Source organism: Panthera leo, chromosome D1 (assembly GCF_018350215.1).
Source record: "Panthera leo isolate Ple1 chromosome D1, P.leo_Ple1_pat1.1, whole genome shotgun sequence".
Classification (NCBI taxonomy): Eukaryota; Metazoa; Chordata; class Mammalia; order Carnivora; family Felidae; genus Panthera; species Panthera leo.
In genome coordinates this window covers 21,029,990-21,048,210 of record NC_056688.1, presented here as the reverse complement: position 1 = coordinate 21,048,210, position 18,221 = coordinate 21,029,990, and the positions used below count along the sequence as shown (strand labels likewise).

The following is an 18,221-nucleotide window of genomic DNA, read 5'->3' as shown; positions in this document are numbered from 1 at the left end:
TCAGGGGATGTGCCTGTAGTCACTATTCCCTGAGTCCTTAACCCTTACCTAGCACTATGCAATTGCTTTATATACATTCTCTACCTTATCTATGTTAAGAATGTGGAGACCATTTTACAGAAGATGAAACAAGGTTTAGGGATGTCAAGTTAAGTTTCCCTAAGTCACACAGTTTGCTTGTGGATAAAACTAGGATTCTAGCTCACATCCTCACACAGCTGTACACAATCTAGCAATTTTGCAGAAACTGGGAAAATAAATGTTTGACCTTGTACACACACACACACACACACACATCCCCCCAAAAATCTTACTCTTGCTTTTTTCCTTTTAATATTTCTGATGTATGAGAGCTACCCCACATCATTTCTTATTCCTGTCTTCAAGCCCCCCGAAAATCCCTTCTCTTAGCCACCTGTGACTCTTCCTTTTATTTTCCATAAGTCACGCTATGCCTTTTCTGTCATGAATCTTTCCTTCCTAGCTTCTCTAGCCCTCCCCTTACCCAATACACTGGTTTTATAAAACAAAGGCTCAAGAAATATGACAAAGGCTTCCATATAGCAGATGGAAGCAACAAACAGATTGTGAATACTTACACCTTATTTTTTTATCTTCATATAAATTATCTGTGTGTAAATGGATGACTGAGTGTTCACCCAAGTATTAAAAATGGGTAATCCAATTTTGAGTTATTTCCACTTTCTTCTTTATGCTTCTGCATCACTCTCATGATTTTGCAATGAGATTGTGACATTTATTTTTTAAAAGAGCTATTTTCAAGAGAAAACAGATAAAAAAAAAAAAAAAAAAAAGACCTCATTATGGGATCAAGGGAGGTTAATTATCCAAGCCAGAAATTTTAAGGGGAAAAAAAAGAACAATTACTTTTGAGGAAAAACTAGACATTCATTTCTAAAACCAATGGTGTAATGTGTATTATGTTGTTTATAAATTGTGCCCCAACTAATTTGTAATAAAATGTTCTAATCCCATAGAGTGTGGTTCTATTTTTCTCATCCTCATTAGTTACTATCCTCTGTTGATTCTAATCTTCTGAGTGTTCCCAGAAGATACCTATGGTGGGGGGTGGGGAGGAGGGGGGCTTTACCTGATGATGATCAGAATCAAAGTCTGGTTCTCAGGGTACATTCAGGTACAGGCAAAAAATGAAGTTCTGCTCTAACATCATCAGATTAGGCTAAAGCAGGGCATTAATCCACATACGTTCTCAGTAGCATCTCTCTGACTTTGTGACTGGCTTTTCTCCTTTTTTCCTGACCAAGTGTCTCAAATTCTGTAGTGCAAGGATCTTCCTTATTTATCTTCCTCAGTGTATTCTAGCTCCCTGTGACAGCTAGATCTCTTCTTATTCCCTCTCTCCCATAATATACTCAAATGTAATGCTGCTGAAGACCCTCTTTGGGTTTTTGTTTTTAATGTTTTATTTATTTTTTGAGATAGAATGTGAGGTGGGGGAGGCAGAGAAAGAGGAGGGCAGAGGATCTGAAGCAGACTCCATGCTGCCAAGCTGACAGCAGCAAGCCCCACTCGGGGCTCGAACTCATGAACCGTGAGATCACTACCTCAGCTGAAGTCTGACTCTCAACTGACTGAACCACCCAGGTGCCCCTATCTTAGCATTTCTTAAAGCTCCTCATAGAGAGACCATTACCTTTACAGTGACCGGCTGGGCCCTGAGTAATTGCTGTTTGGCTTCTCAAGCTTTACCTCACAATTATTTTCCTCTTTCCTTGAGTTCTTCGAATGGGCTGTGTCCCCCTTCCAAAGCTTTTGCACATGCTCTATCCCGGCCTCCACCATGCTGTGCCTTCCCCTTCCTGCACTCTTAGTTTCTCTTCAGGCGGAAGATCAGATAACATTTTCCCAGAGACATCCATCTGGACCTTCAGGGAACAGCACCTAGCTACAAATCATGATGTGCACACCCATTTACTGACAGGAAGGAGGGACGTGGGTGAACACAAACCCTCTCCTTTAGAACTTTTCAACCCATTGAACTTTTCCTCCTAGAATTTGCCACCTTAAATATTTATAACTTATATGTATGATTGTTTGATTAATGCCTTTCTTCTTTTACTAGACTGTAAGCTCTTTGAGGGCAGAGACCAAGGCCAATTCCTGTTCACCCGAACATAGTGATTTTAGCACATCATGGCAGCTGCTTCTTAATTTTTCAGGAGTCAGTAAATGACTTCATTGAAACTTCTAATTTTTTTACATGACTTTCTTTCCTCTGTCAACCCTTTCTTGTCTCAGCTTCTTGTTTAGTTTAGATTTTTTTTACTATTATTTTTGCTTGCTTTTTTTTTTTCATTGTAGAGAAAGAGCACACAAGCAGTGGAGAGGGGCAAAGGGAGAGAGAGAGAGAGTCTTTCTTATTTTAATGTTTGTTTGTTTGTTTGTTTGTTTGTTTGTTTGTTTTGAGAGAGAGAGAGCATACAAGTGGAGGAGAGGCAGAGTGAGAGAGAGAAAGAGAATCCCAAGTAGACTCCACACTGCCAGGACAGAGGCGGACACCGGGCTTGAGAACCATGAGATCAAGACCTGAGCCAAAATCAAGAGTTGGATGCTTACTGGACTGAGCCACCAAGGTGCCCCAATGAGATGAAGAAGTTCTAGAAATGTATTGTACAGCATAATGACTATAATTAACAATCCTGTATTGAATACTTGAAATTTGCTAAGAAGTAGGTTTTAAATGTTCTTGCCAAAGAAAGAAAGAAAGAAAGAAAGAAAAGAGAGAGAGAAAAGAGGAAAGGAAGAAAGAGAGAGGTGATGGATATGTTGATTAGCTTTGTGGTGATCATTTTACAATGTATATGTACATCAAAACATCCAATCATACAACTTAAATATATACAATTTTTATTTGTCGATTGCAGCTCAGTGAAGATTTTTTTTAAAAAAAGGAATGACTCACCCTTGTGTTCATAGCAGCTTTATTTACAATAACCAAGATATGGAAGCAATCCAAGTGTCCATTAATAAATAATTGGTAAAGAAGATGTGAGATACACACACACACACACACACACACACACACACACACACAAATGGAATATTACTCAGCCATAAAAAAGAGTGAAATCTTGCTATTTGCAATGACATGGATGGAGCTAGAGAATATAATGCTAAGTGAAATAAGCCAGTCAGAGAAATACAAGTACCATATGATCTCACTCATATGTGGAATTTAAGAAAAAAATAAATAAGAAAAGGGAAAAAATAAAAGAGAGAGACAAATCAAGGAACAGACTCTTAACTATAGAGAACACACTGATGTTTACCAGAGGGGAGGTGGGTGGGGAGATGGGTTAAATTGGTAATGGGGATTAAAGAGGACACTTGCGATGAACACAGGGTGATGTATAGAAGTGCTGAATTACTATACTGTACATCTGAAACTAACTGGAATTCAAATAAAAATTTAAAAAACAAAAAACAAAACAAACAAAGACTGAATGAAAGCTGCCTTTACAGGTTCAGTCTCAATGCCAAAAATTAATGTTTCCGTTATTTATTGCTACCCAAAATACAACCACTAAACTTAGTGGCTTAAATGACAATTTATTATTATAAAAACCAAACCATTTGCTTAACAATGCAGATAAAAATAACTTGCAATTGTACCTTTGTTGCTTATGATAATTCTGGAACATCTTTGCAGTTTCTGGAGGAAAGTGTAAACAAAAATAAGAAAACTTTCAGAGTTATTTTATTAAAGTCTACCCTACTGAGATCTCATCACTGTCCTGTAATAAGTATCATAGCTGAAAACGGCTGACTTTTTGGGAATGTAGACCATTTGTATTTTCACTGTGACCATGATATTAATGTAGCACATGTCACCTTAATTCTCAATCAGGTTGGATATCAAAGATGGTCCGTGACACGTATCTTCCCTGAATAAATTGTTACCAGACCAAGGTAAATGTAACGGTATTTCACTTTCTACTCAAAAGTGTATTTACCATCTTTTTTATTTGTACAGACTATTTTGTCTTCAAAACATTAAAGACAAGAACAAATAAAATGGTAGAATTATGAACTTTTACATCTTTTTATCATGTGCAACAAAAACATTAAGTTTACTTTTTATATCAAAATTCCAGAAGTGTAGTAGATGTACCTAAACACTCCTAAAACACTGAAATCTCTATGGCCAAAAGTCCTAGAGAATAGGCCAAATCCCAGTTCCTTTCAAAATTTGTGTATTTATTTTGAGAGACAGAGAGAGAGAGCAGAGGAGAGGCAGAGAGAGAGAGAGAGAGAGAGAGAGAGAATTCCAAGCAGGCTCTGCACTGTCAGCGCAGACAGAGCCTGACGTGGGGCTTAATCTCATGAACCATGAAGGGCTAGTATCCAAAATCTATACAGAGCTCACCAAACTCCGCACCCAAAAAACAAATAATCCAGTGAAGAAATGGGCAGAAAACATGAACAGACACTTCTCTAAAGAAGATATCCGGATGGCCAACAGGCACATGAAAAGATGCTCAATGTCGCTCCTCATTAGGGAAATACAAATCAAAACCACACTCAGATATCACCTCACGCCAGTCAGAGTGGCCAAAATGAACAAATCAGGAGACTACAGATGCTGGAGAGGATGTGGAGAAACGGGAACCCTCTTGCACTGTTGGTGGGAATGCAAATTGGTGCAGCCGCTCTGGAAAGCAGTGTGGAGGTTCCTCAGAAAATTAAAAATAGACCTACCCTATGACCCAGCAATAGCACTGCTAGGAATTTACCCAAGGGATACAGGAGTACAGATGCATAGGGGCACTTGTACCTCAATGTTTATAGCAGCACTCTCAACAATAGCCAAATTATGGAAAGAGCCTAAATGTCCATCAACTGATGAATGGATAAAGAAATTGTGGTTTATATACACAATGGAGTACTATGTGACCATGAGAAAGAATGAAATATGGCCCTTTGTAGCAATGTGGGTGGAAGTGGAGAGTGTTATGCTAAGTGAAGTAAGCCATACAGAGAAAGACAGATACCATATGTTTTCACTCTTATGTGGATCCTGAGAAACTTAACAGAAACCCATAGGGGAGGGGAAGGGAAAAAAAAAAAAAAAGATGTTAAAGTGGGAGAGAGCCAAAGCGTAAGAGACTCTTAAAAACTGAGAACAAACTGAGGGTTGATGGGGGGTGGGAGGGAGGGGAGGGTGGGTGATGGGTATTGAGGAGGGCACCTTTTGGGATGAGCACTGGGTGTTGTATGGAAACCAATTTGACAATAAATTTCAATAAATTAATTAATTAATTAATTTAAAAAAAAATCTCATGAACCATGAGATTGTGACTTGAGCTGAAACCAAGAGTCGGACACTTAACTGACTGAGCCACCCAGGTGCCCCCAGTTCCTTTCAGAGTAAGCTCCATGAGTTGTTCTTGGATCTTCATTTTCTTCATGAAGATCCAAGACTTCATCAGAGTTTTATGAGGTTAAAATAAGACTCTTTGCCTCTCAGACTCTTAAGTATTTTGAGCAGAGGGGCTATGTCTAGCCACCCCTTCCCTGACCTTTCTGGATCTTCTGGCAAATAATTGATGCCCTTCCTGTCATAATTGGTATTTGTTGGAACAAATGAATCCATGTATGCACAAATAAGCAAATGAATGAGTGCATTTAACAAAGAATTTGATAAGCCATCCCCCCGCCCCCCCCCAAAAAAAATACTCTTAAGAACACAAGGAATTTAACTTGGAAGCTTAAACAAATGCCAAGTGATATAAGACAGATGCTTCCAGTAATAGCTGAACTTTTCTTGGCCTCTTACATTCTTCTTCCCCCTTTTTCCTGGCAATAAGCTTTTCACTACCCTTTGGAGAACTGCCCAATTCCACTGTACCCTGTACCGTGACCCCAGAGCTAGGCGTGTGACCCAACCAAGAAAATCAGACTTGAATCTGGAGCTGAGGCACGTGGAAGCAAAAGGCAGCTGAGGCTGAGTCATCTGGTGGCGGTGCCCCGTGACTGCTCCAAAATTCTTACTGCTGTGGGCCCCGGAGCTTCCCTAGTTCCCAACCTTCCGTGAGCTACATTTTTTACTCATTTGTTTAATTCTCTGGGCTACCCCAGGTCATGTTGCATTCAATAAGTCAATCCTATCAGGCAGTGCAGTAAAATAACAGAATTTGTGTATTAAAATAACACATACATATAAAAGAATGGTAAGTACATAAATATGTATACAAAATATGTGATATTGGCACCAAATGAATTTGATTATTATTCCACTGAAGTATATTTTACAACAGAAATCATAAAAGATTTCCTCTTTAATCACTTTTCTTCCCTCCCCACCCCCTCTCTGTCATTTCTAAGGTCCAATTAGACCAAGTAATTAACTGCTCTCTTACTCAATAGGATCCCTGACTTGGGGGGCTAATACCCAAAGGAAGACAAAGGTATTTAAAATCTCCTGCATTTGGGAATGATCGCAGTTTCTGGAGTCAGAGAGGAAATTTCTGTGAGGGAGTTAAAGTGCATTTAGATTTGTGACTTTCTTTTAAAAAGTGACTGAAAAGAGAAGAATTCAGGATAGCCACCTGAAGACTACAGAAAGATGGGAATTTAGCAGGGGAGGGCTCTTTCCTTCTGCTGGAGAAGGAAAGGGAAACAGCATTCAATAGAACCAGCCAGTTTTGTTCCCTGTTTGCCATGTAAGTGCCCAAAGTTTGCCCTTCACTTCTCTTATTTTAGACCTCACTGTCTCCTTCCCTTCACAATCATCAAAAAAAAAAAATTTTTTTTTAAGTGATTGATAGATAGATAAAGATCTTAGGGAATAGCATTCATGAGTCGATCTATAATTTAAGGATATCACTGTATTGGAAAAGTTAAAACAAGTTGAAAAGATATAAGTTGTTTTTTTTAAACATGGAAGTTGGAGAGGAACCTCTACTACCCCTGTGTCTTCTACTGCCATGAAACCAGGCTATTGCTTAGCTTGGGTCTGGTTAGATGAGATAGACTTTAGAGACTGAAATGGAGGCTACCAGTTACTCGATTGCTCTAAAATCCAGAGGATGTGAACCCTGTTAAATATAATCTTTTGTTCATTAAGAGCTATCTCAGACCCTTCTTTTGGAGAGTTTCCCATTGTTGACCTTATACCTAGGGAGACCATGTAAGAAAGACTCTGTATCTTTTGTATGTATGGCTTATAAATGATTTTGGGGAGAGTTAATGTAACCAGATTGCCTTAGATCAATGTAAGAACCTTGAATTGGACCTTGTTTGTCATAAAGACATTGAGCCTTCATATTTGTCCTTTTAGAATCGCAAAGTAGCACCGGTATCAATGCAATTTAGTAGTGTGCATAAAGAATGGAAGATAGGAGACCGGTCATGTAAGGCTTCTTGGTGATATTGTAATAAGGGGCACCTTTAAATAGAAACTGCACTGCAGAGAGATGCCCAGTTTGGAGAGAAGCGAGCAGATGAAGACAATTCCAGCACTACTCTTCTGGACCATTGGGCTCCTTTTCCAGTTCACTGACTTAAACACAGCTCATTTATATACATATTAAATTTAACCACAGGTTTCTTTCCACAGACACCCAAGAGTTGATTCTTCCATAAAAATGAGAAATCACACAACGGTAACTGAATTCATCCTGCTTGGAATCCCGGAGACAGAGGGCCTAGACACTGTCCTTTTTTTCCTGTTCTTGTCATTATATTTGTGTACTCTCTTGGGAAATGTGCTCATCCTCACAGCTATCATCTCCTCCTCTCGGCTGCACACTCCTATGTATTTTTTCTTGGGAAATCTCTCCACGTTTGACCTGGGCTTCTCTTCAACCACGGTTCCCAAGATGCTGTTATACCTTTCAGGGCAGAGTCAGGGTATCTCTTTTCAGGGCTGTGTGTCCCAGGTCTTCTTCTACCACTTCCTGGGCTGCACCGAGTGTTTCCTGTACACAGTGATGGCCTGTGACCGCTTTGTTGCCATATGTTATCCTTTGAGATACATGGTCATCATGAACCGCAGGGTCTGCCCCATCTTGGCCACAGGGACCTGGACGGGTGGCTGTGTTCACGCCATTATTCTAACCTCCCTCACCTTCCAGTTGCCCTACTGTGACTCTAACCAGGTGGGCTACTACTTCTGTGATATACCTGCCGTCTTACCTCTGGCCTGTGGTGATATAGCTCTAGCCCAGAGGGTTGGTTTTACAAATGTTGGTCTTTTGTCTCTCGTTTGCTTTTTTCTCATCCTTGTTTCCTACACTCGCATTGGGATCTCCGTATCAAAAATTCGCTCAGCAGAGGGCAGGCAAAGAGCCTTCTCCACCTGCAGTGCCCACCTCACTGCAATTCTTTGTGCTTATGGACCGGTAATCATCATCTACCTACAGCCCAATCCCAGCGCCTTGCTTGGCGCAATAATTCAGATAGTGAACAATCTTGTTACCCCCACGCTGAACCCACTAATCTACAGCCTGAGGAATAAGGATGTAAAATCAGCCCTTTGGAATATATTTCACAAGAGAGGCTTCTCTGTGAAGAATAAATGAGAAAATCTAAAGCTTTGCTGGGCAAAGTTTGATTCTCCATTTCTTAGAACAGATTCTCATTTGCAGCTTCCAAGATATTGAAATTAAAGGTACTCTGAATTGACCTACCACTTAACCTCACTAGATTTTTAAATACATTGTATGTCTGTTTTCATGTTTCCTCTGTTTTATAATGAAAGATAATAAATAGAGCCACTTAGCAGACATTGAACTGATTCTTATGCTGCATGAATTCTCCCCAAACCACCATCCTTCCTAAAGCATTTCTTAGTTGTTTAAATCTCCGAAAGTTTCTTTCTCATAATATCAGTTAAAATCATGTTCATAAAAATCTAGGGGCACCTGGGTGGCTCAGTCAGTTGAGCTTCGGACTTCGGCTCAGGTCATGATCTCACGGTGTGTGGGTTCGAGCCCCGCGTCAGGCTCTGTGCTGACAGCTCGGAGCCTGGGAGCCTGCTTCTGATTCTGTGTCCCCCTCCCTCCCTGCCCCTCCCCCACTCACGTTCTCTCTTTCTCTCTCTCAAAAATAAACATTAAAAAAATTTTAATTATGTTCATAAAAATCTAGAGAGAAGGGAGAATGGAAAAAATTCAAGAAAGTCCAGATTATTGTAGAATATCAGAACTCAATACCCTTTCTTTTTGTAGAGTATAGCCTCCAATTTTCTGCCAATCAACGCCAAAACTCACACTAAATTGGGTAATGTTTAAAGTAATATCTTTCTCATGTGTAGTCAAGTGTAGTTATAAGGTTTTTCTAGTGTACACATTCCTTCAGGATCTGGCCATTCTTCTTGCATTATTAGCTGTCTGGAAGACTATGAACTTGAATCATTTATTAGCTCCTGAAAGAATCAACTTCAGTTTTGTAAAAGATAGTATAAAACAAGCAACCCAATCAAGTTTAAATAGTTACTTCGTGTTTTCTCCAAAACAAGGAATACTGATTTATCTTTGTCTCTTATAGAAAGCCCATGTTAGAATTTTCACTCAGATTCAGGTGGCAGTAATAAGTTTTCCTCTCTGTTGAAAAGAACATATTTCTTCTTTTCTCATAATAAGATCAATGTAACTTGTTTTGACACCTTTAATCTCTATGCTTTATCATGTTAAGGAAAAAACAGGTAAATTTTACTTATAGAATACGTTACTTAAGAATACGTTACTTATAGAATACGTTAATTAAAGAATACGGTAGTTACAAAATTGAACACTGTTATAGAAACAGTGTTCAATTTTGTAACTACCGTATTCTTTTCTTGATTTTGTTTTTTCTTTGTGTATTTTACATGCCAGTTGTTTATGGCTTTTCTTGTAAGTCACCTTATATCCTTTTTGGAAGGAAGCAGAGAATAAATAATGCACTGAAACAGAAAGAGAGAAAGAGAGAAAGAAGAAAGAAAGAAAGAAAGAAAGAAAGAAAGAAAGAAAGAAGCAGGGAGGGAAGGAGGGAGAGAGGAAGGGAGGTAAGGGAGGGAGGGAGGGAGGGAGGAGGGAAGGGACAGAGGGAGGAAAGGGATGGAAGAAGAAAAAGAAAGCAAGCAGTATTTTAGGAGTAAAACAATATTTTTCATAATGCAATGATTCTTTTCTTCCTTTTCTTACCTACAGTTCCTGTCTATCAGCAGGTAATTGAAAATAAGTTCCCCAGATAGAAACTATAACCATCACACTGGGTGTGGAATGAGCTATTAGAAAATATTAAACGGGCTCCAGTGACAGATGCCAATCACCAATGCTTTGTGGTTTGCTGTATAGAAACCTCTAATGTGAGGTTGAAATTATACCTTACAAGCAATGAAGTAGTCACTCTGGCTAAAAATCCAAAGGACACTAATCCAGTTTCAAGCAAGGTTTGTTACACTGAAGGCATTTCCAGATGAGCAACAAATGATCTGAAATAATAAGCATGTCAAATGTTAAAGGATAAAACGTAAACAACGGCTCAATTTTCCTTTATCTTTTTAATATAAGCGTCTCCAAACTTAATAACTTCTATTATAGCAAGGTTGCTATCATCTTAAATATTCTGCTAACTGGGAAACACGAGAGCTACCCCCAACTCTTTAAGCCCTGCCCATGATGTCGTCAGCCTTCTTCATACCCATTCGCCTCTTTCTTTCTCCAGGCTTCAAGGATTCATACTCATTGCTTCCCATCTTCCCAAATGTAAACACCCTCACTTTCTTGGGTGAAATCCCCTTTTGGCAGGCAAGGGCTCAAATAGGCATATGTTTTACAATTTCCACCCTTATGCTCTTATTTTATTTTATTTTTTAAATGTTTATTTATTTTTGAGAGAGAGAGAGACAGAGAGAGAGCGGGAAAGGGTCAGAGAGAGAGGGAGACACAAAATCCGAAGCAGGCTCCAGGCTCTGAGCTGTCTGCACAGAGCCCCATGCAGAGCTCGAACTCATGGACCATGAGATCATGACTTGAGCCCAACTTGAACACTTAACCGACTGAGCCACTCAGGAGCCCCAATCCACTCTTATGCTCTTTAAACTCACACACACACACACACACACACACACACACACACACACACATTGTTTTAAGCACTTTATCACTTTTACTGGGAAGAAACACGTGACAATACTAAAAGATAATAAACACTTGTTTCTTTATAATGGCTGAGTTTTCCCATAATGTGTATTAACATTTAATTCCAGCCAGTCCTGAATCTCTTCTCTCTTCCAATTTGTTCACCTTGAAGGGCCAGGTTTATAGGCTAAGGGCCTGGTTTCAGAAGTTTCTTTGGCAGGACCAAAAGTAGAATCCAGCCCTTCTGATTTGCAGGTCAGCTTCTTACTGTCACAAATTTATAAATGCTAACCGAGAAATCTATAGGTGACCTTGATGCTTCAGAACCTTGGTTCATTTCCAGACAAGAAGTCGTCACCACAATAAAAATACTAAATAAAAATAATCTATCATTTTGTTGCAAGAGGACATCTCTATTGAATCTGAAATTTTATTTCTCCTAACACAAAGCGTAGAAAAGCTTTGGAACATGAAACAAATTATACTACAGGGGTGCCTGGGTGGCTCAGTTGGTTAAGCGTCTGAGTTGGGCTCTGGTCGCAATCTCACAATTCATGGGTTTGAGCCCCACATCGGGCTCTGGGCTGACAGCTCAGAGCCTGGAGCCTGCTTCAGATTCTGTGTCCCCCTCTCTCTGCCCCTCCCCACTTGTACTCTCTCTCTCTCTCTCTCTCTCTCTCTCAAAAATAAGTTTTTTTTTTTCTATTAAAAAAATAGAAGGATCTATCGGTGAATCCTTCCCCAGGATATGGCAACCTAATATTATAATAAACCTTCCAGTAAGATATTTCTCACAATTGAATATTAAGTCCACATTCACAGTGTGTGGGTTCCAGGCAACCCCCACAGGCTGACTGGCATTCTGACAGAGCTAACACGAAGATTTACTCCCTTTGCTTGTATTTCTCTGTCTACCCTCCTACTCCCTAGAACCACGAGCTTTTGTTTCGAGTAGCAACTGGGTTGAAGTTATATCATGTACTAGGTCCTGGGAATATTATTTTGCTTGGCATGTTACTATATGGCTAGGAATGTGCTTTTGTTTTTAATATTTCAAATACTGGGCTGGTCTTGTGAAAATGACAGATTTCCATGTGGGAAAATAGAAATTAATTGAGAGCCTCAGGGTAGGCCGATTCAAATTGGGAAGTATTAAAGGAGCCTCACCCCATTCCATCAGAACAGAGCCCGGAAATAAGCCACAGGAGGAGGAACCACGACCCCAAACCTTCGAATAAGATGGATATGAAACTGTGGAGGAAAGAATTTTGTACGCTTAATTCTTTGCATTTTAACACACAACAAAAGGGCGTTTCATATTTATATTTTCATTTCTTTCTGAAATTTTAATAAGAAGATTCATATTCAGAACCGATACTCGTATGCAGGTTAATTTTGTCAGCATTATATTATTTGGCACAGCGTGAACACTGTTATCAGTGCTCACTTTACAGCTTCTTCTGCTGAGCTATATTGAAAAACGTGGCTAGACATAATTTATGACGAGAGATAAATTAGAGAATGCATTGTTGGCCGACGGTGTAGCGTGTCCTTGATGTTAAATAAATTTATGTTCTGTTCTGAAGAGGCCAGCAGGAGAGTCTGCAGGAGGATCCAGGCAGATCCCTATAGGTTGCCAGGCAACGTAGGTGTCCTGCCTGCCCCCAGCAGAAGAGGGAGGGCAAACCAAGATGCCGTTTTTGCTAAGGTTTTCGAGGGAGAAAGACAGACTATTCTCTTGCGTTCACAATCTAGCTTTATTATTAATAAGACCAACATTTTGTTTTGACCCTCAAACGTATCCTTAGATTTACTCATCAATTGTAGCACTCAGACATGAGGAAGTAGACAGAGGCTTGATTAGGCTCCCTCAATATATATATTATTAGATCATTCTCTCCTCAGGTTGTTGCAATACTTCATACAGCCCAAGCTGCTTATAGATGAATTCATGAATTTATGAAATATGGTTCAATAACTGTCTAAAATTCTAACCTCAGCCTCATATGTATAAAGAAGCATCATGCTTTCCAAGCGCCTGCCAAGCTAAGCTTTATACTGAGCGCAAGACAAAGAAAGTAATTCTTTATCAGGCATAGAGTCTTTTTTTAATATAATTTTTCTTAAGCTTGTTTCTTTTGAGAAAGAGAGAGAGACAGAGTGTGAGCAGGGGAGGGGCAGAGAGATAGGGGGACAGAGAATCTGAAACGGGCTCAGCAGAGATCCTGATGTGGGGCTTGAACTCACAAACCGTGAGATCATGACCTGCACTTAAGTTGGATGCTTAACCGACTGAGCCACCCAGGTGCCCTGATCATCAGAACCTCTTTAAGTGATTAGAGAGTACACAAGAGAAATTAGCAGCTCCCCTGCCTCCCTTCCATCTTTTGAGTGATGACCTTACAACATATACCCAAATCCCCAAGTCACAGAGAGCACACCTCTACTTTTTCATATTCTCACTAGGAATCGCCCACAAAGTTCCACTACTCAATTTCTTAACTATTTTCCCCCTAGTTATCATCCTCTCTCCTTCCTAATTACCACCACCTCTTTTCACACCCCCATCGCAGCCTGATGACCTCCCACATGGAATCCTGACCACCACGCTAACCTGAGTCCAGCCTCCTGTCCATGCTGATCCATATTCCCCTTTTAGAACTCTATCAGATCACATCATTCACAGACAGCGCTCCAGAGCCTGCCGTATGAAGTATAGACTTTATAGCACATCATGTGAGGCCCGTCCCAGCCTGACTCTCCCACAGAACTTTCTATTTGCATGACCACGTGTGGAACGGAGTTGTGGTTTTCTCGAACACATCATACTGTGGGTCCAGGAATGTTTGATGAACCACCACTAACCTCTTCAACCTAGACTTCTCTCAGACGGTTATCTCTTCCATGATGCCAACTTGGAGAAGCAGATTCCTCCTCTGTTCGTGTAGATTGTATGCACTTTCACTGACAGGCTTCCTTCAGCAGCGTGCTTTAGCGATAGTGAGAAATACAGGCTTGGGTTGAATTCCCACACTTCCTGTGGGACACTAGGCTTATTACGTTTTCTGGGCTTTAGTTTCTTCCCGTTCGGCTGTGAATAATGACACCCCCCTCATGTGGACATTGGCAAGATTAGATAACATTCTCAGCACCTATCATAATCCTGGCTCGTAGAACTAACACAGTAATTTTTAATTAGTTTTTGCCTTCCTTCTCCTTCTCACCTAAGTTGTAAGGTTCCTTGATGCAACTGTAAATCTGAGGCACCTAGCACAATGCTTTCACATATGGATACTCAGTACATGTTCAGTAATGAAATATGTCATTAATAAATACACTTATAAACCAGAGTCAATTAACATTTATTGATTAACTATGATATTCAAGGAATTAATTTGTGTGCTTCCAAAGATCCAAAGCAACTTAAAATTAGCCTCAGACAAACAAGAAAGAATACGAAAAATGATCCATCCATGTCATATTATGCCACGCACAAACTAAATGGCTCTGACAGCCGCAGTCATCTTTAATTAAAACTGGTTTTACAAGCAATTTGTTATCTGTTTTCACCCCAGAATTAAGTGTTTTATTATTACCAAAGTCTATAATAAAGAACTACTTAATCAATCTTTTCATAGTAAGACTAAGAAAAACATCTCAAAGGAAGATCAAAACCAAGTATATTTAAATTTTCATAGATTAGGAGAGATTGGTTTCTTTCCCATCAAAATAAGTAGAAACCGGGATATCTATCAAAATCTGGATCAGATGTTCTGTGAGAGACCTTCTGCTTTGTGGATCTTAAAAGTGACACTTCCCACCACCCCATGTTTTATTGGAGACAGTATTCTTGTCTCTTCCATCAGCTTTGATACTCCCATGTAATAAATGAGATGACTTTAGAGGTAGGATTTAAGAAAAGCATCTTGTCCTTATGTGAAGATTTTTCAATTATTCTTAGAGAAGGGTCCAAAGTTTTAATGAAACCAGATAAGCACAGAGATGAGATCAGTGCTGGAGTGGAGGCAGGAGCTAATAGACTGGGGTGACCTGGGACGGCAAAAGGAGGGAGAACGGGGAAGAATGCTATTTGTCGGTTCTATGAAGATTTGTAAGATGAAAATGGATGGAAAAATGAATCCAAGACTATTCAGAGCTTCCCTTTACAAAAGTGCTAGTAAAGATTTCCTGAAATTATATTATATTATATTATATTATATTATATTATATTATATTATATTATATATTTATACTAAGCAAAACTTTTTTCATTGATATTCTTCTGTTGACTCTTCTCTAAAATGCAAACTCACTGGGTGCCTGGGTGGCTTAGTCAGTTCAGTGTCCCATCCTTGGTTTCAGCTCAGGTCTTGATTTCATGGGTTCGTGGGTTTGAGCCCCATATGGAGCTCCATGCTAACAGCAGAGAGCCTGTTTGGGATTCCCTCTCTCTCTGTCTCTCTCTGCCCCTCCTCTGCTCACTCTCTCTCTCTCAAAAGAAAATGAACTTAGAATATATATATATTAAAACATATAAATAAATGAATAAATGAATAAATGAATAAATAAATAAATAAATAAATAAATAAATAAATAAATAAAATGCAAACTCTCACAGTGAAGTTTGAGTTTATCCTAGTGGGCATCGCTAAGTGCTGGCAAGTGTATTTTATTATCCTGCTCCTATCATTTTAATTATGTATCCCCTCGGAAAATGTTATATTCTGAGTTATTGTTCGCTCCTTTCCACTTCACATCGCCCTCTTTCCTTGGCCTTGAAAAATGTCGCTAGTGTTTGACATAAGTTTGTTTTCTTTTTTTTTTTTTTAACGTTTATTCATTTTTGAGAGACAGAACATGAGCGGGGAAGGGATAGAGAGAGGGAGACACAGAATCCCAAGCAGGCTTCAGGCTCTAAGCTGTCGGCACAGAGCCTGGCCTGGGGCTTGAACTCATGAACTGCGAGATCCTGACCTGAACCGAAGACGGACACTCAACCGACTGAGCCACCCAGGCACCCCGACATGAGTTTGTTTTCAAACGATTGGCTTGCCTTTTGAGCAGAGACAGGTCATCCGTTTCAGAGGTTCTGTGGCCTAATCTTTCTCTTCTTGGGTACGGAGACTTTCCTGTCCCCAGTGATGCAGTGCCATCAACTACAATGTATAATCACCATGCAGCACGAGCTGTATATACTACCTGTCACAGGGACCTGGGTGGAAGGCTGGTTACGTGTAAATCTCCTCACTCTTCACCCTACAGTTAACCTAATCCAGTGCCAAACAGGTGGGCTACCATTGCCAGAACATTCCGAAAGTTAAACTGGGACCCGTGCAAACAAGCCTAGAGGGTAGGCTTTCCTAATGTTGGTCTTTTTCCCCCTCTCTCTCTCTCCTGTTTCCATTATTCTTATATTTGCAGTGGAATTGTAATACCAAAAATTATCTCAGCAGAGAAGCCTTCTCAGCCTGCATCGCCCACCAAACCGCAATTCTTTGTGGCCATGGACAAAAGCCCAGAACCAGAGCCCTCCTTTATTCCGTGATTTGGCCTGAGTTTGTGTGACCATCCTGTTGAGCTCCCTGATCTCTAGCCTGAGAAACAAAAGTGTGAAACAAGTTCCGAATAAAACAGTTAAAAGACAAACTTTATTCATAAAAAAAAAAAGAACAATGATTTCAGGAGTAGATTCCTTAATGCCCCTTACCCATTTAGCCCATGCCCCCCCCCCAACACAACCACTACAGCAACCCTCTGTTTGTTCCCTATATTTAAGAAAGAGTCTGTATGTTTTGTTCCCCTCCCTGTTTTTATATTATTTTTGCTTCCCTTACCTTAGGTTCATCTGTTTTGTATCTTAAATTTCTCATATGAGTGAAGTCATATGATATTTGTCTTTCTGATTAATTTCGCTCAGCATAATACCTTCTAGTTCTATCCACATAGTTGCAAATGGAAAAAAAGAACTTCTAGAGGAATCTTTATTCTTTTCTTAGCCACTTTCAAGGAACTGTGGTTTAACCAGTGCTATGTCTTTCTAAATCCTATTCTTCTAAATCCTTCCTAAATCCTATTTTGCAGTGTGGATAGTTACTGGAACTCGTGCTTTAAACGTAATGCAGCTCATTATGAGAATCTCAGATATTCAATTGCTATCCATTATTTGATGTCCCCAAACTAAACAATTTTCTATTCTTTTCTCATTTCTGTGGAGAAAGCAGGAAAGGAGACAATGTCACTGCAAACCATTCACTAAATTGCGTATCTCCCTTATTTCAGAACATTGGTTTTTAAACTTTTTTTAGAAGACACCACTAAAAATTAAATATTTTCCAATTCCTATATACGAAACAAAAATAGATGATTCTTTTTTCTATATAAAGCCACACTTATCTAGAAAATAGCTTACCTCAATTGGCACAAAAGGGTAGTATCTCAATATGTTCAGGTGGGTGAGAATTATACTATCTCCTATCTAGTTCTTTATCTATTAAAAAGAGCAAAATTCAAGGACTCTTGATTGTTGAAAGTAAATTATATTTTCTCACACACTAACTCTATTACTGAAATAATTTAGCCACTGATGCCTGAGAATTTAATCATGTACTTTCCAAGCAGGCAGTATGAGGCAATTGAAAATTGTATGACTCACTCTTAAGCCTGTTGCTGATTTTTATGAAAACAGGGAGGCAGAACTGAAATGGGAAATGTAGGGAAAAAACTGCTGGTGTTCCGCCTAATAAAGCAAAATGTTAAGATCATTCTGAAAGAGACAATCTTGCAAGTTGTCACAGTTTGAAAATATATACTCCTTCTCTCTCATCACAATAGAATACGTTGAGCCCGAAAATTAATGTTTTCACACGGGAGGTTTGTCAGGCTTGAATTCAACAGTTCGTTTATAGACATCAAGATAAGCAAAGAGAAATATTTGAAACAAGTGCGAGATAGTAATGCTGGAGGTGGGGTGATGGAGGTTAGGTAAGAATTAGGCTTGTAGACATTTGGTTACTAGTTAGATGACAGAGTTAGCAGAAAAATTTTCAGAAGGATGGGGATCTGAAGGGTCTGAAGCAAGATTGCAAAGTGGGAGCATCCAAAAGGAGGTGACCC

General features: G+C 39.5%; 1 protein-coding gene across 1 annotated transcript; it reads left to right on the top strand.

The window, feature by feature from the left end:
- The first annotated feature begins 7,625 nt into the window (after positions 1-7,625).
- Positions 7,626-8,564, top strand: LOC122200960 (putative olfactory receptor 10D4). Its single transcript, XM_042906752.1, has one exon. It carries the CDS (start codon positions 7,629-7,631, stop codon positions 8,562-8,564), a length of 936 nt encoding a protein of 311 aa, XP_042762686.1. The 5' UTR covers positions 7,626-7,628.
- The last annotated feature ends 9,657 nt before the right edge of the window (positions 8,565-18,221 follow it).